Raw genomic sequence first — 25780 nt, 5'->3', positions numbered from 1 at the left:
TCTAGGAAATTTCTTTAAACCATATAAACAAGGTACATAAAAGTTGAATGCATAATATGATTTTTGATTCTAACTATTCCAGCTATATAGTTATTTGTATTGATCCTATATTTATATAACTCAAATGATGATTAGATATGTATATGTATATATAGATAAGATATGTATATATAGGTCAGTTATTTTATAGTCAGTTATTTTCAGAGATTTTTCTTTCACTTAGTTCTTTAAGACATATTCTAATATTATTATATTTAAGTATTGATTGATCAGATGATATACATTTTGAGCTTGAAGTTTAAATAAGTAGGCCTCATTTTAATTATACTTATTATTTATATATTAGTAATTGTGCCTATATACATATTTGTTCGCAATATTATCACACCAGATAATTATTATTATATACATCAGATCAGACACATTCTGACTTAATAAATAGGTTTTATTGCTATTCTATTACTTATATATGTTAGTTAATAATAGTAACAGCAAGATAATTTTCGAGGAACATCGAAATATATTGGGGAACAAAAAGATAAATGATCTCTCAACTAAGGCACATAAAATCCCGGACCTAGAGGCGGCCGACGTCCACAAATCGTATACAAATAAAAAATGGATCAGCATATCTAAACAGGTTTTATTTTTTTACTATATTAAAATAACCTATTATTATTATATATATATATATATTTATCCCTTAATGCTTTCATATTCTATGTTAACATATATATTTTATGGTATTCTATCATATATGACAAAATCTTAGCCTAAAGAGAAAGCAAACTAGTCGAATCTTATTTCGAAATATTACATTAAGATAATATACAATTTATAAATAGAATTTAGATAATCTCAGTATAATAAGGAGCATAATATTTTTATTTTCACATACAAATATCTAACTTGACTTAAAAGACCTGTTGAATATTGATTAAACAAGGAACAACTTTCAGCTTTCTTAGACTATTTTTACAGTTTTACATTTGGCGAATAAGGTATATTGATATTTTGGCCGAATTCATGTATTTTATAATTTGTTAACTCTATTTATTTGAATCCAGGAAGTCATAAGGTTGTAGCTGCGAAATTGAGAGAGTTTGCTGAAAATGAAACTCTTCAGACAAAAAAGTGTACGGACACAGAGGGCAAACGAGGCGAGCTCTGCATACTTTGCGGCGTCAAGGCTTCAGCTGTTGCTTAAGCTCTGGCTTATGGGCAGGTAAGTCAGCTTTAGCCCAGTTAAGAGCTTCGTTTACTTGGCAGGCCAAGGTCGTCAGAGAGATAGAGCGGAGTATATCTTGCTGGAGAGTGTGGCAGAGACAGAAAGAAAGCAATAGAGAGTGAGAAAGAGAGCTGCGTATCGAAACAGGGAGAGAGAGAGAGAGCGTGATGCAAAAAGAGATGGAGTAAAAGAGAGAGAGAGAGAGAGAGCTGTTACCTTGGGGCAGGCGTACGGCCAGGTACATTGCCTGATTACTATGAGAGCGCTTTGAGTGAAATCTTTTCATTGGATAAGTAGAAAATGAGCCTGGTGCCTATCAACACAGCGATGGCGACACGCACATACACATACACACACACACACACACGCACACACAGGCGAGCGACCGAGCAGGGACCGGCATAAAAAGTGCTCGACTAGCTGGTTGGTCTGCCATTCGTTGCAAATGTGTGTGCGTGTGTGTGTGTAGGCTGGATATCAGGTACACACAGGCACAGTCATTGGTAAAGAGCGGGGCAGGTCCCGACAACACTCGATCAGGCCTGACAGGCAGGCAGACAAATGGAAATGGACTACCAGGCAGCGCTCCTCACGCACACACACACATGCAGGCACACACAGAGTCAGAGGCCCGACCCGACTCTCGACCCGGCCGGCCCGGGCCGGGTCTTCATTCTTCAGTTTTCTTTTACGTACCGTTCGTTTTTCACATGGTCTTTTGGCTCTGGCTCCGACTGACGTCGCGTCGGTCGCTTCGGTTTCGGTTATCGGGTCTCTGGTGTCTGGTCTGTGGCTGCTGCTGCTGCTGCTGCTGCTCAACAAAGAAAGCTGGTCGAATTTAGCGCAACTTTTGGTTCAGTTCGGTTTTGTGCCTGGACGTGAACAGTAGTGCCCGCGAGAAGTGTTCTTCAGTCTCTACAAAGGAAACTCACAGCCAGACAACGACATCAGCAGCGGCATAACGTATATGAAAAACCATATAGAAACTTTTGCGTCAAACATTTCTTTTTGTTCAAGTGATTTTTCGTGTGTTAAACCCAAGTGCAACAATATAAAATACAAATAATAACAAGAAACAAACAACAAAACTGGATTATACTGCAAATTGTTAATAACAATTTCGCCTGATCAACTTTTTAACTATAATGCGGTGTGTGTATTAGTTTTGTTTTTATATCAATATCTATATCTATATATATTTATTTAGCAAAAATTAACCCTTTTAACAGATGTTTTAAGAACTTAACTCGAAATGGCATTTGGAAAAAGTTGTTAAGTTTCTGTTTTTAAAATATCTTTTGCAATTGCCAGACTTTAAATTTACAAAATTAATTTTTATATTGTTTTTCAAAAAGAAATTCGTAATTTCTCGAATAGCTACGACATGAAAATTGCGCATGCGCAGCGCGCAAGCAATTGCAGAATCGCGTAGAACGCATTGAAAAATCGCAAAATATTTTGAAATATCTCAAAAAAAAAAAATAAAGCAATAACAGCACAGAACGAACAAATGTGTGTAGCTGGCCGGTTTTGAGATTCCATTCAATATTGTCGCTTTAAGAATTGAGTTAGCTGTTATAAATTCAAAGTTTTTGTAAAATATAAAAAGCGGAACATTTGAACGCACCAAAAAAATAAAAAAAAAATGTTACAAATTCTAACAAAATTTTTGAGATACAAGCAAGTTGCATTGCTGTTGCATTTGCATTGTTGAAGGATCGATAATAAAAACGTCCTGTTTCAATATTATATAACCCAGCGACAAAAATTCTTGCCATGTTAATCACTTGATATTCATTGTGTGTGTGTTTATTTTTTCCTCTTTCTGTTCTCTTTTGCATTTTTGCCCAAAAACACAATATTTTTTTTTTATTTTGCTTTTGGAATTTACTGTTACGAAACGCTTTTGCATTTTGGCAATAAACCTTTTTTGGCCCATTGAACACACACGATCAAAAATCCCAATAAAATCATAAAATCTTAAAATTATTAAATATTCATACAAATCATAATAATAACGCAACAAAAATATATATTGTTATATCTACCAAATAGTTGGTTGCCATTGCGCTGCAACCAAAGTTAAAGGCACCAAGACGGCATCGCCAACGGCAATCACCACAAGGACAAAGCCAGCAACGGCAGCAGCGCCCCGTATCAGGCAAAGACTTCAGCGTATTGCGCGGCAGGACAATGCGGATATGTGGTCCACTCTGCTGTTGCCACTGCTGCTGCTCCATTTCATCTATATGCATGCCGCTCTGGCTATGGCCACGGCCAGCGGCGGTCTGACTGTAATCGAGGGCGCCAGCACCAGCAGCAGCACCAGCTCCACCACCACCACCACTAGCACCACCAGCGCCACCAGCAGCATGGCCCTCTCCACGGCAACCGCTGTGGCCGCCTCTGGTCAGCGGAAGCGGCATCGCAAGCGGAACAGCAGCTGGTATGATTATCGCAATTACAACGAGAACACTACCGCGCTCGAGTGGATGAATCCTTGCGGCGGCTCCTACTATACATCATCCGCCACAGAGCGACGTCGAGCCCAGCGGCCCAAGCAGGTAACTAACATTTGGCTAACCGCAGCTCCAAACTTCATTACTCAACATCTCTCTCTATCTCTATCTTTGTCTCACTCTCGCTTAGATCTTCAATCAGTTGAAGCGCGCCGCCGGCACCGAGTACCGCGAGCTGAACAGCACGCAGGAGCAGAAGGGCATCGATATTGGGGACATGCAAGTGTGGTCGCTCCACAAATACAACTATAAATTTCTGCCCAAACTGAAGCCCAATTCAACGGTATGTATCTCTCACTCCCTCTTGCTATCAACCCCACTCTCTCCCCCTTATATCACGAAGCTCGCTCATGCGCCATGTTCTCTTTTTTTCTTCATCGCTCTCTCTCTCTCTCTGTCTCTCTCGTAGATCGCCCTAAAGCGCTGGTACCGCAACATGCAGACCTATGTGGCAAGCTTTGCCTATTTGCGGCGCGTTCAAGTCAATTGGGATCGGCAGTTTTTGAAGCGAGAGTCGTCTGTCGCCAAGGAGCTGAAGAAGCTGCTGCTCAGCTCGCGCAGCATGCTCTGCGAGCTGGAGACGGCGGTAAATCGCACCTATCCGGCTCCGGTGGCAGCTCCTGGCCGTGGGGCAGCCAAACAGCGCCGCTTGATGCAGCTGCCACAGATCTCGCGCAACGACATGAACAGGCGGCTCAAGTTGCGCAGCAAGCGTCGACACGGTGCAGCGGCCGAGACAACGACTGAGGCGGCATCAGCAGAGGCAGCGGCAGCAACTACAATCGGTGAGGCGGACTCCATGGACATGCGCTTTGTGAAGCATCATTATTACGAGTTTCTGCGCACCATGTGGCAGCTGCTGCGGCGCGACAGCAAACGGGAGCGCCAGCAGCGGCGTCAGCGACGCCAGCGGCGCCAGCAGCGGCAGCGACAGCAGCAGTCGCCGTTGCAACAGCAACAGCACCAGCAGCGACAGCGACAGCGCCAATGGCAGCAACAGCAGGAACTGCAGCAACAGCAGGAACTGCAGCAACCGCGGCTGCAGCTATCGCTGGCCATGGCTGGCAATCGAAGGGAGTTCAATGAGGTCTCCAAGCCCCAACTCGATGTGCCCAGAGGTGTCAACGGGCGGCGCGGCAAGCGCCAGCAGCCGCCGCACTCAGCATCAGCGTCAACGTCTGCGTCAGCGTCAGCGTCAACGTCAGCAGCAGCAGCAACAGCAGCAGCAAACCAGCGACCACAGCGCCGCGTGCTGCGCACGTGAAAACTCCACAATAATATTATGTATATTAATCCTAAATGCAACCCTTAGCTCGCCTAGTTTAAGTAAATTATTTGATGGAGTTTGCAAACAAGTTTCTCCAGCTCTTTCTGTAGACCCACACACGCTCTTTCTCTCTCTCTCTCTCTCTCGCTCTCGCTCTCTCTCTATCTTTGTGTTTGTTTTAAGTTTTATTAGTTTATGCCCAAAAGTTATTTATTTATTGAAATTCAAATTCAAATTCACGGCTTATGTTTAAATATAAGATAGTCCTAAGTCCTAGGCTCTCTAGACTCTCACCCTCTCTCTCTCTCTCTATGTCTCTCTCACCAGCTCAGCAGTTGCCGTTCTAGTCACATATGAGCAACCGCAGCAAAGCAAGCACATTCCATATACATTCCTGATCCTAACATTCGTTCTTTAGCTATACGATTATCAAACCCCATTTGACATCCAAACCAGATCGAAAGTATTACAAAGTGTTTTCTCCACTTTTTTTTGATTATTATTTTTTTTTAGTTTTTAAGCTAAATTATATATATATATATATTTTTATATACTTAGTTAGTGTACACACTTTTTTTTCTTAGCTATAGATCTTGTTTAACTGTGATATAGTCGTGAGTGTTAATCGCAAAATGTTTTGCTAGTTTGTATCTTTTTTTGAATATGAGCATATGAATATGTAAATAGATAAGTTAAAACACACACACACATACCATTTTTTTTCTATCTAAAAACATGATTTGATAAGTTGCGACAGAAAGCAAATAATAAATGCAAAAATTAAAAGAATAATAAAAGTGGAGTTTTGCTGGAACTTGATGAACAATTTTTGAATAGTGTAATATAAATAAAACCCATTTTATACTCTTTCTCTTTGAATCAAGGATCGAAAAACTTGATGTTCAACTCGCTGGGGACCAAATTGTGTGTCGCCTCAGATCATATATAATGATTTATAAAATGGAGAGGTCGCCAAAACCAGCAATAAGGATACAAAATAATGAAATATACCAATTTTTCTAGATTCGAAATAACAAATTTACAAGGATCAATTAAAGTAAGTTTCTTTCTCTGATACAGGGTTATGTGAATGAGAAATTTATGATTTTTTTACTAATCTAACTAATCTAATTTTGGAAGCTACTAGGTTTTGATCGATCTGTTGTTTCTATGAGGTTATTAACAAAGAAACAAAATGGAATAAAAGGGATTTACTGAAGTTAGAACAAATATGTTTGGATGCACGTTATACAAAATGCAAAAGTTTTAAAAAGATTTATTATTTCTATTATTTTTTTTAATTTGAATTGATAAGAATCGGCCAGAAATTTTGGCTATAACAAGACAATGGACAACGTTTAAAAAATTTTAGTATTCGTTTTAATTATTAGGTAAAAGCGCTGACTTCGAGGCCTTTCGCTCAAGATTTAACTGCTAAAAACTAATATTTAGCTGGCCGGCTCCAGATCAATGTTAGTTTTTGTCCCTACACCCTGTTTGAAGCTTTAACTTGTTGAGAATTGCAAGCGTCAAGCACCAACAAAAAGGCAATTGTCGATTTTTTAAAAGTTTACATGTTTTGAAGTTGTTAAACGTTTTATTATAATTAATAATTATATTATAATCATATTATTATTAAGCATGGAAAATGGCTACTTATTACTACATCGAATTTTGATTTAGACAAAGCCACATCCATACACTAGACAGGGGCTGGAACCCCACACATCGTTGCCTCTGCAGTCCCGGCTTGCACTGCGCTCGAAATTCTCGATCATTTTCGAAACCTATCGATTGTTCTAGCAAGAAATCAGTCGAGCTTCAATCGCAAGTTGTATAGTTAATATGTTAATAGTAGATCGTAGTAGATTGGTTTGGCTGCCTGTTTCTATTTGGCTTCCTTTTGCGCTCTACTTATTTTATGATCATGCCGTATTCTGTAGCGTCTGTAGCGCCCTTTTAATATTTATGCGGGGTCCACTGATCGTTTGTCTTTATGGCAGCACTCTGCAACGGCCAAACGTTGCAGAGAGAAGCCTTCCAATTGTGCACAGTTCGGAGTTTTATGATCTTTGGCAGCGGCGTCAAACTATTAGCACTTGGTGCTCAGCACGCGCACCCGGCGGGACAGGCAGCTGCATGGAGTCGGAGTCGGAGTCGTAGTTAGAGTCAGCTTGCCGTCCATCGCCTCCACCTGCCTACCTGGCCGCTGTACATTTGTCGATTGGCGGGCAGGTGAGCTCAACGAAAACGTCAGCGTCTCATTGGCCTTGAGCTGGGCCACAAGTACAGACAGCATCAATGAGCCATTTGAGGGCAGCAGATCTTGTGGCTCACAGTAGCTTAGTTGATCTGAGCCAACTAACTCAATGAACTTTGGCAAGTGCTTGGGCTGAGCTGCCGTTTAGCTGGGCTAAGTAGCCCACAAAGTAAGTGCTCACTGTACACTCGCTGGCACTTGTTGCAGCTCCTTGCTGTCGATATACATAGATATACTATATTTATATATGTGCATATGTGTGTGCAATAAAATATAATCCATGCTTTGTTTAAAAAGCGGCTTTACGCAAATTTACTTTTTAATACCTTGGCTTATTGAGCCTAGTATTGAGCCAAGCTTCGTTTAGGGCGCTTAGTGGCACCTTTGAGGCCAAGATCCTATGCGGGGATTAGCGCGGCCAAAACGGAAGCTGGTTCGACTGCCACCAACAGCAGTTGCTGCTGCTACGGCTGCGGCTGCGGCTGCTGCTGCTGCTGCTGCTGCTGCTCATGTTCTGCTGACCAGGGCCAACTGTTGACATACAAATGGATTACAGACCGGACCTGCAACACACTCACACACATACGCAGCAAAAATATTTGAATATTATGATGCTGCCGCTGTGGCTAAGCCGTTTATTGATTGCAATCGAGCGGACTGAGGACAGCGGACAGCGGGCAGCGGAGAGAGCAGGCAGCGGCCAGGAAGCTGGCCGTGTTAGTTAAGCCAGGAGCAGAGGCCCTAAGCCGAGCTGTGCTCAGTGTCAAGTGTCCCCGCTCTTGACCGTTGGCCCAAAAGGGTCTCGGGGCCTAAAGTAGGTGTTGTTATGTTTTTAGCTGTCATAAATATTGTAAAACTTCGTAAATATTTAAACAGCGTGCACAATAAAGGCAAATGACAGAGGCTCGCTCGGGTTTATGGGTTCGGGCTCGGTTTCGAGCTCGGGCTCGGGTTTTGGGTTCGTGTTCAGTTGGCTTGGCTGCGACTCCTGGCAGTCTATTGTCCTAGCCTGGCCATAACGGTGGTTGCTTTGTGGCCGTCACGCAGCAAGCGTGCGAGCGAGCGAGAGAGAGAGAGAGGGTGCAACAGAGACTTGCTACCTGTATATGTGTGTATGTGTGTGTGTTTGTTTTACTTACCTCTGAAATTTGAATATGTCCAGAACCGGGGCCGGTGCTAAAGATTAACAACATTTAATAACCCATCATTTCTCGGTGCATTTTTCGGCTCGTACCGATCCATTCGGTGCCTTTGTGCAAACATTTTTAGCCATAATGCAGATAAATGCATTTTGTGTGTCGTCTTGGCCCGGCCTTTGTTTCCACATTCTGTGTGCCATGTTCTCTGCAACTTTTTGCCATTGTCCTTTTTATTTTACAATTTTATTATTTCTCTTCTCTTTTTTTATTGTCTTCCTGCGCCTATTTCCTAGAAGAGTCCACTGTTTTGGCCCGCACCGAAATTAAGAGCGCTGCCCGAGACAGCGCGTGTGACAGTCTCAGATAGCTGCATCCTTGTGGCTGCCAGCCACTGGCAACAATATGCTTCTCTTTTTTTTTTGACAACCACGCGAAACAATTCAATTAATTTGCTGTTCTTTTTTGGTAATTATACTTGATAAAGAGCGTAATTTTATTGCAATTTTTACATTTGCTACTATTTATGTAATTTCTTATAAAATTGAATAAATTTTGAAAGATTCATTTTTGGTTGTTTTTGACAACCACGCGAAACTTTATAATTACTTTTTTTATACTCACATTTTCTACTCAATATGCCATTTTTTTTATGGTATTAAATATGTTCATTTGAAAATAAATAATTTAATATCAATTATACATTAGAAACTTTTTTTGACATCCACGCTAAACACTTCTAGGAATTTATTTTACAATTATTTTTATTATTTTTAGTTAAATATTTTATTTTTTTTATAAATGGTTAAGGGCGTTTTTTTTAATTGCCAATTTTTCTATTATAAATGTAATTTTTTAATAATATTGAATACATTTTGAAAATATTTAAATTTTAAAAGCAACTATCTTTGGGTTAAAAACTCGAAAAGAATTAAAATCCACAAATTTGTTATTGTTTTAAATAATTAATTAATTATTTTTTAATTTTGTTATTATTAATAATATCAACTATTAATATTAATATTATTGTTTTCATAATTATTCTTATTATTATTAACAATTAATAAATTTATTATTTGTGTATATAATATCAATTTCGACATTATTATTCTTATTATTATTCTTACAACATTAAAAAAAAATACTTTCAATTGGATATTTGAAAATATTAATATATTTATATTTTAAATTTTATATTTTATGTTTTATATTTTGTATTTTATATTTTATATTTTAAATTGTAGATTTGATATTTGTAATATTATATTTTGTCTTATACATACAAAATCGTTCCTGAATACTTTCATTAACATTTTGCACTTCATTGACGTTGCTTGACTTTATTTCGCGTTAATTATGTGATGCACTTAAGTTATTTCCATCATTCAAGCCTAAACAATATGAAATACTTGTAGGGAGACTTTCAACATTTATTCCGATATCTATATTCATAGACCGTGCTGAAAGCTAATTTCAATTGGTTAAATAAGCGGCGATGTTTACAAACAGCTTCAATTAATTTGTCAAATTGCGCGTGTGATATGCATTTTAAAGTGCTGGCATTCTTTTAATTGTTATTGTTAGTGCTCTTATTGTTGTTATTATTTACGTATTCTGATACCCAGTACACAATGAGAGTGCCAAAGTGAAGAATCCAACGAAAATACTCTTTATTGATTGATATAATTTTAAGTACTTTCCTTTTTTGTTGTTTACCTTTATAGCTGGAGTTTGAATACCTAATGCAGATTAATAATAATAATAATAATAATAATAATAATAATAATAATAATAATAATAATAATAATAATAATAATAATAATAATAATAATAGTAATAATAATAATAATAATAATAATAATAATAATAATAATAATAATAATAATAATAATAATAATAATAATAATAATATCAAATGTTTAACCTATTCAGATGACAAAGTCAAAAGAGAGTATGTTTTCAGCAAATCGCAGGGTATGTGCTAGTCAATTATTCGAAAGCTTGGCTAATCTAGTTGTTATTGTTAATGTTATTGTGAGGGCAGCCGGCCGGCTTAAAATATCCCGACTTTGATTGCCAGACGTGACACAGTTGTATATGTTGTTGTTGCTTGTTGCTGTTGTTGTTGTTAGCTGGTGTTGATTGAAAAGCCAAATGGAGAGTGGAATATCAGAAGCCGTGCTTGAATGTTTTGGGCGTCATCCGACTCTGAAAAGCGTATCGAATGGTTGCGCGTGTGAATAATCGATATATTTACAATTAAATAATAAACATATGTGTACATTTTGTTGTTGTTTATAATTTGTTAGCTTTAGCGTCAGTTTCATGTGGTTCCGGTCTCGAGTTGAGAATGTAAATCACGCAACTTCTCTGTTGCCGTGGCTGTCGCAGCATCTAATTATATAATTTGTGTGTGTTTCTGGTTTTTTTTTTTTTTGTTTTTTATTCGGTTGGCTTTTGTTTTTATTAACACACATTTTTATGGTCATTTATGTAATTTCATAGAGTGCGGCAACATAAATCCCAAAGCGAGTTCTCATTTAAGCGGCTGGGCTCTGGGATTGGGATGGGGCTTGGACTGCGAGTCTTTTTTTTGGGGCCCAGGGCCCAGGGCTGGGGGCTTGTGTCTCTTCTGGAGCTGGGAGACCTAACAAATTTTGCGTATGGCTTAATAAACATGTCGTTGAACTGTCGCCAACAGCACTTTTGTTAAGTTTATGGCGCAGACGCGCCTGCCTAGTAGCCCGCTGTTGTTGATGTTGTTGTTGGGCTTTTAAGCACCTCAAAACACTTTTTAATTGTTTAAAATAGTTTTTTTCCGTCTTCTTGTGCTGTGCACATTGAACTTGAGACGACAGCAAAAATAAAAGCAAAACACAGCGCAGCACAAAAATTGTAATTACCATGAGTAATATTTTATTACACTTTGACACTGAAGGAAAAACTTCACAAGAACAACGGCTGAAAAACAAAGAAAGAAATCAAGCTAAAAAAATATCATGAGTAAAAGAAGAGCCGAGCAGCAAAGAAAAGCCAGCTTAACGAGTAGAACGACGTTCAAATGCTCTGTAAAATACTTGAACCACTTTTGGGCCATCGCCTAAGTTTAAGTTTCAGTTTGGCAACGATTTTGCGATACATTCCCGACAACGACGTTTCAATGCTCTCTCAATATTTTGAACACTGTCTTACCAAAATATCATTTACCCAAGCACTGACAGAGCAACAATAATTGAGACTCGACTTGGCATAATATCATATGTGCCCAATTCAAAAAGACCCGACTCTCTAACGCAGCTGCAATCCGAGCTAAAATAGAATTGCTGAGTCGTTTAAGCTGATGGAAAGTGGAAGAGTTTTTGTACAGGGTATTAAACAACAAAAACTTTGCACTGAGTAGTGAAAATCACTCAATAAAAAGTGCAACAAATTCGTAAATCTGCGCAGTGCTTCGCGCGCAGCCACAGCAGCAAGGCGCACCTCAAGAGCAACAGCAACTCGGAATAGTGCGCAAGTCGACAATATGGGACTGGCAGATACCCTGTACACCACATCAAGATGCCGTCACAATCATTCGGGCTTCCTTCCTTCACATATCGATTCATGCAAGCCCGCCAGCCGCAGACTGTGCAATTGACACAACGGCTGTGCTTCTTCTCTCAGACCCTCTATATGAAAAATCTGTTCCTGAATAACTAAGATGTTTTAAGACCAATCTTAATGGAGTTTTCAGTTTGTAGATATGGCAATCAATTGTCAGCACATACCAAAGCCCAATGCTATACCACAAGAAATTCGTTTTCTCTTATGGAGGAAGCTAGCAAAATGTTCCCTTCTCTGTGTATACTCTGCGATAGCCTCTCTCTCCCTCTCTTGTTCTCTCTCTCTCTCTCTCTCTAGCTCTTTGAAGCGCTGCGATACATATCGATTTTCGAGAAACATCGCTAATTTTGATAATTTAAGCTTTTGAAATTTGACTGCAGACGGAGGGACGCATCTTCTACTGATGGTGACCAGGCAAATATGTGCTTGATGAGATTGTAGATGCCTCCGGCTGCCTGTTATATACTTATGCACAAAAACATAATACCCTTTCTGAGCCGTATTCAATGTGAACAGGGTATAACAACGCTGGCAACTAACTTAAGTAGCGGTAGCAACAGGCTACTAACATGTTTATGCTACTTTTATGAGGTGGCAATAAAATCGAACCAAGTACGAAAATAAAAATGAAGAAGGCAAAGGCAAAACGGGCGTCGGTTAATATGCGCTCACCCACTCGCACTCGCTGTCGTAGGCGCTGCGCCTCAATGTGGCTCCTTTTCACACACACACACACGCGCGGCTGGCCGGCCTGGCTGACTGGCCGGCAGGATAGCCGCTCACACAATGACTTCATCGATTTATAGCGGTCACGAGTGACGACGACTTGGTCTTGGTTTGGGTTTGCGTTTTGGGTTTTGGGTTTTGAGCTGGGCCTGGCAGGCCGGACACTGGGCACTGGGCACTGGGCAGTGGCCAGTGGGCATCGGTGCCTAAGATTGCCTTGGTTTTGGTTTTGGTTTTTGGTTCGCTCTCGGATATGGGCGACTTGCGCTGCGTTTTTATGATGATATTGTTTTGCATTTTGCACATAGGACTTTTGTTTTTCGCACTCGGTTTCGTTTTCGTTTGCGTTCGGTGCGTGCGCTGCGTGGATTAAGCCCACGTCTAGGACCGTACACTGCTGTACAGGGTCTGGCGAAATGCGTATTCCTGGAAGCCACCGCCAGAGCCGCTGCATAACTCGCGACGCGCTCTGCGGTCTCATCCACGGCTGCATTTTATGGTCTGTCGTCATAATCACCGGCGCAGCATCTCCATCTCCATCTCCAGCTTGGCAGCATCGACTCTCGCTCTGGCTCTAACTTTGGCTCTAACTTTGGCTCTGTCTGTCTCTGTGGCACCAGTGAAACACTCAACACGGCGTCAGCGTCGTTGTTGTCACTTGATTTATGTTTCTCGGCGATTTGGAAAAACGCAGCCTCCTTAGCTCAGCCCACCCTCTAACATGCCCGCCTGTCGGCCTCATTAGGGGTGCTGCCTCTCGCTGATCTTAACTGTTCAAGATATAATGCTTTTCACCTTAAAGATATTCAAAGATACTACTAATTACATTTACTTGCAGAAACTTTGATTATTCTTGCATGGTTTTGAATCTTTATTAATTATTAATATATGTTGAAATTGCGTTATTAAGTCAATTTTTTAACAAAACATTAACAAAATATTATTATACTTAGTTATAATTATTTTTATTAATATAACCATATAAAAATATTTTGTGAAGTCGATTTTTATATTTAACAATATATTGTTGTTAATATATTTTTTCACAACTATGTATTATATTCTAAAAATATTTTGAAATTAAATTAACTTATGGACTGCCTCTTCTATTTCTTTTTTTAATTTTAAATTCATTTCAAATTCTAATATCATGTAAAATAGTTTCGTTCCAAAAATAAAATTCCTAAAAAATATATATGGCTAATTGAACTTAATTACATGTAATATAAAAAAGCTTATACAAATTGAAATTTATTATGTGTATATTCTATAAAGCAATTGTAATAAATTTTTAATTTCAATGTACTACCATAAAGGAATTAATAATATTCTAGAAAAGATTGCTGAATAGTTTTTTTAGCTATTATTTGGATGTTTCGAGTAGTTTTCGTGAAAGAAGCACCGTTAACACTTCCGTTATGTCGTTGCCTAGGGCCAGTGTTTGCTCCCACATTGGCATTTGGCGGTGCCATTGTTATTAAGGTGTGTGTATGTTGTTGTTGCGGCTGTTGTTGTTGCTGAATGTTGCCTGTGTTGTCTGAGGTCCTTTGTTGCTGCTTCTGTTGTCAACTGAGCAAAACAAATATCAGGAAATGTCATCATTTTGTAAGGCAGAACTAAGCATTGAAAAGGACTTGCCAAAGGAAATTGAATTGAAGAAAATTGACTGAAAGAGCTGCCGACCGAGCGAGGGACGGAGAAAGACAGATAAAGGGAGAGAGAGAGAGAGAGCGCGCACGCAGGACACCATAGGCGAGCCACACATGGCGCAAGTGCCGGAGAGAGCAGAGAGCTGCCTGCTATGACACTCACACAAGCGCAGCGCTTCGCACAAAATGTCAGCTGCGCAGCTGTGCAGTCGCCATCGACGTCGACATCGAGACGTGCCGAGCCGATACGCAGCGCAGCATCTTTCCCTCAATTTTCCCCCCTAGTGCTGTTGTTGTTGTTGCTTTTGACTCGTTTGTTGTATCAGCGTCTTTTCTACTCTTGTCTTGTTTGCATTGTTCTCGCTCAACAGATTTGATCAGTTTTTAATGAACTTCATTCATGTTTGAATGACTTTGATCAGTTCCGCTTTGGCCTCGCCTTGCCTTACCCCTGCCCCTGCCCCTGCCCCTACCCATTGCCGTTGCCGTTGCCTTTGCCCTTCATCTCCTCTTTGGCTCTGGTAAACAATAGCAAATACACAAACCTTTTAAACGCGTGCGCCGATTGTCGCTTACATGTTGTTGCTGTTGCTGTTGTTGTTGTTGCTGTTGCTGTTGCTGTTGTTGCTGTAGGTGTTGCTAGTATTGTGACAGTGACAAGAAGATGCACGCACAATGTGTTTTCTGTGTGTGGGTGTGTCGCTGTCTCCGAGTTAGAAAGTCGCAATGGCGCACGCGGCGTATGTGCAATGCCGACATTCCGCTCAGTCCAGGCTAATCCCGCCAAGCGTCTAAGCCGCTTTGCCCAACATCATCGAAAGTCGACAACGTCAACCTCCAAGCGCATCATCATCATCAGCATCATCTGCATCAGCATCATGCGTCAAGATCAACGAGGCGTACAAAATACTTATTTTCACCAAGTGCCGGCCGACGATGTGGCCCAAAAGAACAACCAACAACAACAATAAACAGTGCCACTTTTAGTTTTGATTGTGCCACAGCAAGAGAGAGAGAAAGACAACAAGAACAAAACTCCGCTCAGAAAGAGACAGACAGCATGAGAGCGAGCGAGCTAGAGGGAGGCAGGTGGTGGCACATCATTGATTGAGGGTCCTTAAAAGGGTACAAATAATCAGAAAATTGTATTAAATGTCCCACATAATGAAATGAAAAAAGCAACCAGCGCAACAGCCAAGCCGAACCGCGACCCGCGACCCGCCACCCGCGACCCCCGCACCCCGAGCCCCGCTTCATAAGCGTCATATAAAAATTGTTATTGTTGCATGTCAGAATCCGCAGCTGGGTCCGACAAATATGTGTTCTGTTAAGACGACGCGCTGAGCGTGATGATGATGATTATCATTATTGAGGCACTCTTGCTTTGATCTCTGGCAACACACATGCGCACACACACACAAGCACACACACTTGCGCCCAGCCCAGCCTTTGGCTAGGCCTCTGGCAGCGCTGCATCCATGGGCGCAGCAAGTGCAGTCGCCGCCAAAGTTGACGCGTTGTGTCATTGTCAAGTGTTGTGCCGTGTGTGGAATCTGCCTCTGCTCTATTTGTATTCATTTGATTTGTGATTAATGCTGGAGTGTGTGGCAGACTGTGAGACTTTAAGAGAGTGCGGCCCTGTGTGTGCGTGTGTGTGTTTATCTTATCCCTACCTGCGTTCCATCTTGACAAAAAATGTGTGTGACGGCATTACACAGCTATTTACAGGGTATCTGCCAGTAAAACACTCGCGACTAGAGAACTGCTTGGCATTTCAAAAGCTAACTAAAGTCTTATCATATTAGCAAATGCACTTTTATGCCGTTCGCATACACGCTGGAGTTAGAATCCCGAACTTCGCTAGCGGCTTCAAAGCTAGAGAGGCCTTGTCTAATTAATAGAGCTGCTGAGATTGACATTTGAGTCAGGCTAATAACAAAAGGCAAACTAAATAATGCTATCCCATTGCGTATACGCCACGTGAGACGTTGTCCAAAGAGATAAAACATTTTAATTTGGGCGATTTGCAATGGTCAATAGTCAACGCTTGAATAGGACACCTGGCGCAGTGGGAGTTAATTGATGCATTGACCAATTGACAAACCTGAGCGACATGTACGTCTGCCTCTCCGCCTGGATGACAGTCTGTAGGTTGCACTGTTGCCTGGTTGGCTGCACAGTTGCCCTTTTTTTTTTTTTGCTGCGGCTGCTGCTCGGCTTGGCTGGGTGGTCCTAGACATGACACTTCAGACATTTTGTCGTTGCCTTGCAAATTGTGCGTAAGACTGAGACACAGGGGCGGCGGGGGCGTGCCGTGCACAGCTGGTCGCTGGCCGCTCGTTGCCGTTGCCGTTGCCAACGCCGACGCCGCCGCCGCCGCTTGTGTAAATATTTCCTCATTTTATTTGTGGCACACAAAAGAAGGAAAAAGCAAATGTGCAGGCGGCCTGGTCATATTGTTTTAACACATTAGCAGCGCAATGCAACAAATAATTTCCATAAAATGCTGCCACGCACGTTGGTCGTGCCCGTAAATGGAGCGGCAACGGCAACGGCAATGGCAACGGCGGCGGCGACGCTAGCTGCGCTGCCAATAGACTTGAAGTCAATTTCAATGCATGAAAGAGATATGTCACAGGAAGAAAATATTAGTCTTTGTCATTAGGCAAAACAAAACAAAACAAAAAGCAAAAAACAGACACAAAAAACACAACAGGCCTCAAAGCAATCCATGGATGGTTGGGTTACAGCTTTGGATGCCGCGCTTCGGGGCGGCCGCCATGGCCCAGAGTCCACGGGCACAGAGAGTGCCAGCTAGAGGCTAGAGCCTGAGGCATCAGGGGTCTGTATGTGGTATGTTTGCCTGATGTTTGCCCACCAACAAAGTTAACACACTGGAAATGTCCAAGAGCCGTTGTTGCCACATTCACATGATTTAAGCAGCAACAACAACAACAACGCCAACAACAACAACCTGAGACAAACTGTTTCCCATCATAAAAACTTCTTCGTCTTCATCTTCATAAAGAGTCCAAAAGTCCAAAAGCGAAGAAAAGAAAAAACGAAAAATAAAAAATAAACCGACTTTAGACAAAGCAAACGAAATTAAAAACGGTTCAAATGCTTTGCTTGTGTAAGCAATTGGCTTGTACACGCCCCGCCCCGCCACGCCCCAACCCCTCTCCGTCCGGGCCATATCGGGTCTCTCTCTCTCTCTCTCTCTCTCTATCTGGCTGTCTCGCCTAGACTTCGGCTACGGAAATGCCACGGGCCTTGGAGCGGGGCTTTCGGACACATTTATAGAGCTGCCAGATCAGCAGCTGTTTAGGATTTTCTACGTACTCGCTTTGTACGTACCCATCCAATAAATGATTGGGAAAATATTGTGATTTTTATTTTGTATTTAGCTTTTTTTTTTGGAAGGGGGCTGCAGCGTGTGGGTGGCCGGTGTGGCAAATCCCCAGCGTCAACTTATGTTAATTGGCATTGTCTGATGCCGTTCGTTGCATATAAATTGACGTATTAGCAAATAACAATTGAAACTGTGCATCTTTTTGGGGCGTGGCACCGTGGGAATCACAGGATGGCAACACTTCGCGTACACAAACTGATTGATGTGAGTTCAGACGCTCGAGTTGTCAAGTACTTAAATGCAATTGTTCTTTTCGTATATTCAATTTATGAATTTTAAGTGCATTACCTTCCGGGGACTCACCCAAAGATATTCAGAGATCAAAACACATGATACTAATTGATTAATCCAAGTAAACAAACTATAAAGTTCAAAAACAGATATTTAAGATGTGTACAGATATATTATGGAAGAAGTCCGTGGAGTATATAGAGAGAATGTATATAAACAACAGCCGAGATCATCTAGCTTTGCTCGGAGACTTTAATATAGCTATTTTAGGGTTATGTACATATATATAAGGGAAGAAGCCCGTAGAGTACATAAAGTGAATATGCTTTGACAGAAGCCAAGTTCATCTATATATACTCGGAGACATAAATATAGCTTTTTTAAGACTGGGAAGTAGCCCGTCAAGTTTGGAAAGTTGTGCCTACTATAACCCGATTAAAAAAAGGAAATCGACGGAATCGATTGAACACGTCCGGGAACCCATTGTCTACGCCCAGCTATGGGTAGAAGCATAGCTTGCCGGGTAGGCTAAAAATTTCCCCCATCGGGTCATTGATTTCCCATCTCAATCTCCTTACCCTATCTACTTAAGATTCTATATTCTATTAACAATTTCCTTACTCTTTTAGATAACTCTTCTCCCGCTTTTCTCATTTATTATAAACTTTTAATTCATATAGCTAATAGGGATTATTTTTAATTGCTACTTAAGAGTACTTTTTCTCACTGACGCCCTCCTTCTTAGCTATAGACTTCAGTTAAGTCACTGACAAAACAAACAAGCAAACGGGCACATAAAGTACCTCCATCGTCATGTCGGTGATGATATTTGAAAATTTTGTATTCAGATGAGGCTCTTAGCTTTTAATTTTTCTTAAGTAACAAATACTTGGGTTGATACTCGTTTTGTTGACCATTAATAAATAAATAAATATGTGTCGCATAATAAGTATCATTATTATTATTATTATTAGGATTAACTACAATACATTCATATTATAAATAATACTATAATTAATTACTACAAAAGAGCTCTAGCGTCCAGGCCTTCAGCTTATAATAAATATAAATATATATAACATAATTTGTTATGCTTATGTCTCGATCTGGCGAGAATATTTCAATTTTTTTAATACCAACTCTTACTCTCCCACATAAAATTGCATTTAAAGAGGTAGAGCCTTGGTCTTTGATTTATGGCTACTATGTTTTTGTAATAAAAAAATCTAAAATGTCACTCTTTAAGCATGGAATTTAAATAAGAATGCATTTACATAGTGTGGTGCTGGGGTAAACTGTATTTGTGCATAGAAGAAAGAACATTATGTTTTCAATGAAAGATCGCTTACAGTTGGGTACGGGGCAACTCATAGTCGAGCACGCTCAGCCTTACAGTAAAAACTGTCTTGGTCGGGCGACGAGCGTTGAGTAGGGAATGGATAGGTGGTTAAATTTACAAAATTTTTTTATATTTAATATTTATAAATACTCGTGTGAGGGAGATCTACTTTAAAGAGGAAAATTACGAAATTATTCTTTCATCATATGTACATATATATGTACATGTACATAATCACACATATGTACAAGTCTTACATAGTTAAATGGATAAAAAAAAAGAAGAATTAAAAGACAACATTTCTGCACCCGTTAAGCACATTTCACAGAAGATGAACAATACTTAAAGCATAGATTTATTAGCTAAAAATATAAATCATAGCTTTAAAAAATCCAAATTGGGAGATTGACGTCGATTTTTGATGCTCTTTTAATACTCTTTAAAAAGTCTGTTTTGCATAAAGTTAAATGAATCGTTTTTCCAAAAAAGGTAAAATTCTAGTTCTAGAGAAAATGTCCGCCCAAGAGGGTTAATCGCCTAAGAGGAGTGTCCGTTAGGAGAGTGTTGACTTTATGTTTACTCGCCTGATCGTTATATTGCCTGCATTTAAGCAACTTAATTCCCTGGCATTTCCTTTTCAATTTTATTAAGATATTTGATTATTTATTTATTCATTTTAGTCTAAATATCCAAATGACTTTCTTCTGTTTTAATATTGATTGATGTATAAATCACACATAAGAATATTTATCCAGAATGTTTATAATAATATTTTATAGATATTTCTAACACAATTGTCTACTTGCCACTTGCCAGCAAAGAGTGGAAAGACTTCGAAAGTAACTGACCTGTTCGTCAGTTGGAGTTGGGGCGTCTTCGGCGCGAACACATTTCCAAGGAAATGGCTAAATGAATGCTGAAATACATATTTGTACAGCGCGAGTGCCTAGGGAGACATTGGCGATAAGATTAGGCATTCAAGGAGTATTCCAGCTAAATCTAGTTCATAAATTCGGCTGACAGTTCGATCAGTAGACGAATTTTTTCAAGTTCTGGGTGCCATATCGAGCGTGTGTTTGCCAAGTGAGACTGATGAATGTCCGGAGTGGTGGTAGCCCACATAATTATGCGGAAACGCTACGAATGTTAGCAAATATTATTGCCCGATAAATTTGCCAACCAATACTTTGACACACATATTTACGTATGTTATTGCACAAATCTGACGGCATACCAAATTTAAATATCTTTTTTTTTTTTTTTTCATTAATTCCCGATTCTTTGACGTAAGTAACAGGGTTTTTTTATAACTTTTTGTTTTTTATATTTTCGCGAAGTTTATTTATATTATTTATTTATATAACGGAAATGCTTGGACACGATTGTCGCAATGTTTCGGCATGTTTTTACACCGGAATTCAGTTTTTTACACACATATGTGCTTTTGATAAGCGCCGATCAAAGGTCAAGTATCTGTTGTACATCAAACGGCGAAAGACACTTTCGATATGGTTTTTCCAGCTGCAGTTAGAAAAAACTTGGATAGATCAACTCAACTGAAAGCTATTGCTGGTATAGGGTATATCCATTCCATGGCTGGAAGCGCTAGACAAATATCTGCTGTACATCAAATGGCAGCAGTGTAAGATATATTCATTCTGTGAGCTAGACAAAATCTTATGCTCATTAGTTGATAGATAAATTGTTGTTATATTGCCTTATATCAAGGAGTATAATATTATCAGAAAATCAATACAAATATAAGTCAGAAAAATCTTAAAATATGAAGAATACTTTTCTAAAGGAATTTAAGGAATAAATGAATAAACTCGAAGATGGCAAACACATTTTCATTTGACAACCTTTTAAGGAATACAAACTGCGCATAATTTACATATTTGCTTAGTAGTTGAGAAAGGCAAGAGTTTGGCTAACATCTACAGTCGAGATATAGTATGGGCATATAAGAAACGCATCACTAAAATCGGCAGCATCAAAAAGAGCCAAAAAAATTTGGCTGCCCGCGTAAATGTGAGGACAAAAGAGTTGAAGATTCAGCAACTGGTGCAATGCATAGGTGACATTCCCTCTAAATTATTATGTTAATTGTCACAACTTTGAGTAGTCTTAGCCATAACTGATCTCAGCTGCGGCTGAAGGCCAAGGCTTGTGTATTTTTCGGGCATTTATTTACTTTATTTTAGCTGACTTACATATTTTTTGTTTTGGTGCTGCGACCAAAAATATTTTGGCCACGTTTTTGGAGTGCCAGCGAGGCGCCCTTAACCAGCTTGAGCGGCGACAGCGACAACAACTTTAAGCTTACTGGCAGTTAATTTTTCTGAGAAAAACGCCAGAGTTTCTCGCAATTTTATGATCAATTCATTGAATTTTTCGCTGTTTTTTTTTTGCAGAGAAATCTCGTCCACATGTCAATGGCAACAGCCGCAACCGCAACAACAGCAGCAACAACAACAACAAATGGGTTTTTATTAGCTCTGCGACCTGGCGCAACAACAACGATGACAACCACAATAAAAATAGCCACATACAAAGCAAAGACGACGTCATTGATAAGAGTCTGTGCCGACGTCATAGTTAGGCATACATATGTATGTATGCTTGTGCATACGGTGCCTACGACAGAGCCAGCATCGAGCTTATCGCTGACGTAATGAAATGGCATGGCGGGTATCAGGCGGCAGCTGAAGTGCTTGCACAACCTCCTTGTGCCGCCGAGCTGTGCCACAAAGCAAATACATAAATAAAATAAAGCTATAAATACATAAAAATTAATGTTAGTGAAAGATGCTTAACATTTTCATTGAGTCAGCAACAGCAGCAGTGGGCAGGCGAGCAGGCGAGCAGCTTGGAGCTGCCACTGCGACTGCGACTGGGACGGGACTTGGGCCTGGAGATGGGCCTGGACTTGGGCCTGGGCTTGGGCTTGGGCTTGGCAACCGCCAGACGAAGACAAGGGCTGCAGTCAAATGCCTGCGGCACGTTGCCTTGCACAGTGCAACGAAAGGTAACAAAAAGGTTTCCTTAAACCAAAGCTATTCAAATGGGACTTATTTGTTATATTTAATATTTTATTAATCTAAATGATATAGGCCAGAGTTTTGTTTCAAATAACTGATTGACGGCGAGATGATCAATGCACTACAAGGCGGATATTTGTACTGAAGCTTTCTTTTGGTTCGAAAGTGAGCACTAAGACTAAGTTTTTAAAGTATTGTGTGAAGAACATCGCAAAGAACGTAGCAATTGAAATGCGAGCCTGTAAAGCTTAGCTGACGTAGCGTCGAACTAACAAGCGAGAGGTTGTCGGTTCAATATCCTATTATTAACAAAAAAACAAAGAAAAAAGCAATCATAACAAACTAAAAAAAAAAACAGTAAACAAATTAAAATGTAAGAGGAATAAACAAATATAGTTAAAATATTGCTGAGTCCCCTTGTGAATACATTTCTCAAGAACAGATTTGTTATCTAAAAATTTTATAAAAACACCGATTTGTTCGATTGATGTACAACCGTTGGTTTCTTGTCCAAAGCTTAATCTGCATATTTTCATTACACATTTTTAAATTGCTTTGAAATTGCAATGTAGATTAACGCTGCTCTGGGCATACCTCAGAAGAACCTTATCTCTGAAGATAATTGCATAACTGCCTTATCTACATTATTGTTGTCCTTAGTTTTGTCTACTAAGTATATCGCGTCTCGTACAATTAATGTAAGTTTCTGCTCTGGATTTATGGATTAATCAGGGAAATCACCAACTTAATCATAAATATATATTGTTCTCGTCCGGTCAAAACGGGGTCTGTGCAGAGAGGTAAAATAATGCCTAATATAAGTGTGCGTTAGCAGAGTTTTCGTTGTATTAAAGCTGGTAATCGATTTTAATCCCAGCCGGCACACAAATGTTTTCTTTAGCAGGAATCAAACCATGAAAAAAACGACAGCCTAGGTTCAAGAATGTGGCAAACGAAACAAACCCAAAGGCGGGGATTTGCTTCTAGCCGTGATCCTAACCAAAGACAATTTTATTTAGGTTTGCTGTCAGTTCAATATATCATTGATATTCAAAGCGTTTTGTTAACTAGCTTAAAGTATAAAGTTGTTTTAATGTGTTTGACATAAGTATTTTGAGTATTTTTCATTAGCTGATGGCATCTGCTACTGCCCCTGATCAGATCAAGCGCATACTGCTTGCAACCACTGTACGTTGCGTCTGCGACTTGAGCTCAGCCTTCGAAGGCGACCGCGACGGAGGCCGAGTCTCGGCCTGGTGTCAGCTCCGTCATCCTGTTGATTTGTGTTAAGGAAGCAAGTGCTTATGTCCATAGGAGTGTGAGTGTTGGTGTGTGTTATGAATGACGGCGGACCTACTTAGCCAGGGCGCTGTTGATGCTGCTGCTGATGCGGCTGCTGATGCTGATGCTGCTGGTGATGCTGCTGATGATGATCGGGGGCCTGATGATCATGATGGTGCTGTAGCGCTTAGATGGATGGCCACGAAAATTTATCATCAAGCGCGCCAGAAGACAAAGTAGCGGCCAAGCGGCCAAGCTTCCAAAAGCGTTCCATGGCGCATGCGCAAGGATCTAAAGAGCAGAGGCAAGTCTCAGTCGGGGTGCACAATTAAAATGTGTGCGCGCAGATGCAGATGCCTCGGATGCTTCACTATTTTGGCTCTGCTGCTCAGTCGCAGCCGCAGTCGCGGTCGCGGTCGCAGTCGCAGTCGCCGTCTGGGCTCGTTGCGGCTCGTTTCGAGTGTTGAAAAGTAAGGAAGCTTTAACAAATTACCGCCCAGTTGCCGGCACAACGAGATGTTTATAAAAGTTGTAAAAATTTGCCAAGCCAACACCAAGACGTTGGCCAAAAAGCCCAGACATACATCTCCATGTCGGCTGCAGTGCCTAGCGGCAAACTTGGGCGCACACAGCATGAGCGACAGCGGCAAGGAGTGCGACGGGCTGTGACGGGGTGCGAGGGGCACAGAGACGAAGGCGGCTGGCATTAAAGGAGTTTCAGGCTCTGCACTTGGCGCAGGCGCATCGCACTGCCAGACAATGCCAGCCACTGGCCAAGCACAGGCTGTGGCTATGGCTGTGGCTGCCGCTGCCGCTGAGCCCGGACCTGGTCCAGCATCGCGCCTGGTTGCCTTATAAAGTGAGCGTTGAGCGTCGAGCAAAGTTACTCATGTCATGACAGCAAACGAGCAAGCAGCAAACTTATGACTGAGTAATTGCTGGTGATATTTATGCGACGAAGCGTCCGAGGATGTGGCGGCAGCGGTGGCAGCGGCTGCGGTGACGGAAACTGCGTCGAAGCTGCCGCCGGATCTTTTGCAGTGCTTGCTGCTTATTATCATCGCTTGCCACACAGTGCATATCCCATGGCATATTGATTGGCCGCATCAGCAAAATTGAGACAGTCAAGTTTTTCACTCGCATCGATTTAAATACGATTTTCGATTTATCGGAATCAAAACTGAAAGATATCTGAATTAATTATTGAAATTTTGTTAAAATACGTAAGATTAATTTAATTATTATTTTAAGTTTCCTTAAAGACTGTTTTTTTTTTAATATTGTCTTCATTTTTGTTATTTGCCATCAAAAATATATAGAACTATGAAGACTTTTTTATCTCGATTTATTTGAATGAATGAACATAACATTTTAAAAAGAAGGAATACGCAAAATTGATTTGAATATATAAAACTAGAATTCAAATAACTTAAGTAAATATAAGTAAATCATTTTCAAATTTGGTTTTTTCAAAATTATTGTATAAGCATTCAATCAACATAATTGGCGTAGCACATTTTACAGCTTCAGATTTAAAAAAATATATTTTATATTATATATTATGTATTCCATATTCCATATTAAATATTAAACATAAAATTGCAATCTCTTCTATGTGATCTTTTATTTTAATATCCTGAACCCAAAATGGATATAAGGGTTATTATGTTTATTTTTTGACCTTTTTAAGTTTTTAGTTTTTAGAACAGCACACACATTTTAAAATGTCGTAATGCTAGTTGCTATTTGATGAATTAAACCTAGAAGCTACACAGAAAATCAATATAGAATAAAAAAAAAAAATAATAGTATAATTATAGTTGGGTATAACAAATACGTATCAAAGTGTGTCTATATCAAAATCTGTTTCATTAAAAATATAGACTACCTGTTTAAGGTGCGAATAGACGCCGAAAAGCGTGCGAGAAGTAATGAACAACAAAGGCCTAAACAAACCATTTATAAAAGCCAATTATCAAAGCTTACAATAATAATAATGGTAACGATAAATGATAATAATAAAATGTAATATTAGCTGCGAAAAAAATCAAACGAATATGTATGTCATTTCATGAATAATGTTTATAA

The 25780-nt window shown here is 40.0% G+C and overlaps 1 protein-coding gene and 1 long non-coding RNA gene across 2 annotated transcripts; both read left to right on the top strand.

The window, feature by feature from the left end:
* Positions 1-2813: 2813 nt before the first annotated feature.
* Positions 2814-5102, top strand: upd1 (unpaired 1). Its single transcript, XM_064699868.1, has 3 exons — positions 2814-3792; positions 3878-4030; positions 4157-5102. Exons 1-3 carry the CDS (start codon positions 3430-3432, stop codon positions 5009-5011), a joined length of 1371 nt encoding a protein of 456 aa, XP_064555938.1. The 5' UTR covers positions 2814-3429; the 3' UTR covers positions 5012-5102.
* Positions 5103-17053: 11951 nt separating this feature from the next.
* LOC135440615 (uncharacterized) lies at positions 17054-22166 on the top strand. Its single transcript, XR_010438324.1, has 2 exons — positions 17054-17241; positions 21785-22166. It is a non-coding gene; the product is annotated as an uncharacterized LOC135440615 (long non-coding RNA).
* The last annotated feature ends 3614 nt before the right edge of the window (positions 22167-25780 follow it).

The sequence above is a fragment of the Drosophila montana genome, unplaced genomic scaffold, assembly GCF_035044405.1.
Source record: "Drosophila montana isolate Dmon_TW-CO22-7 unplaced genomic scaffold, ASM3504440v1 contig_1624_1, whole genome shotgun sequence".
Taxonomy (NCBI): domain Eukaryota; kingdom Metazoa; phylum Arthropoda; class Insecta; order Diptera; family Drosophilidae; genus Drosophila; species Drosophila montana.
Note: the sequence above shows the minus strand (reverse complement) of the source record. Positions and strands in the feature narration are given on the sequence as shown.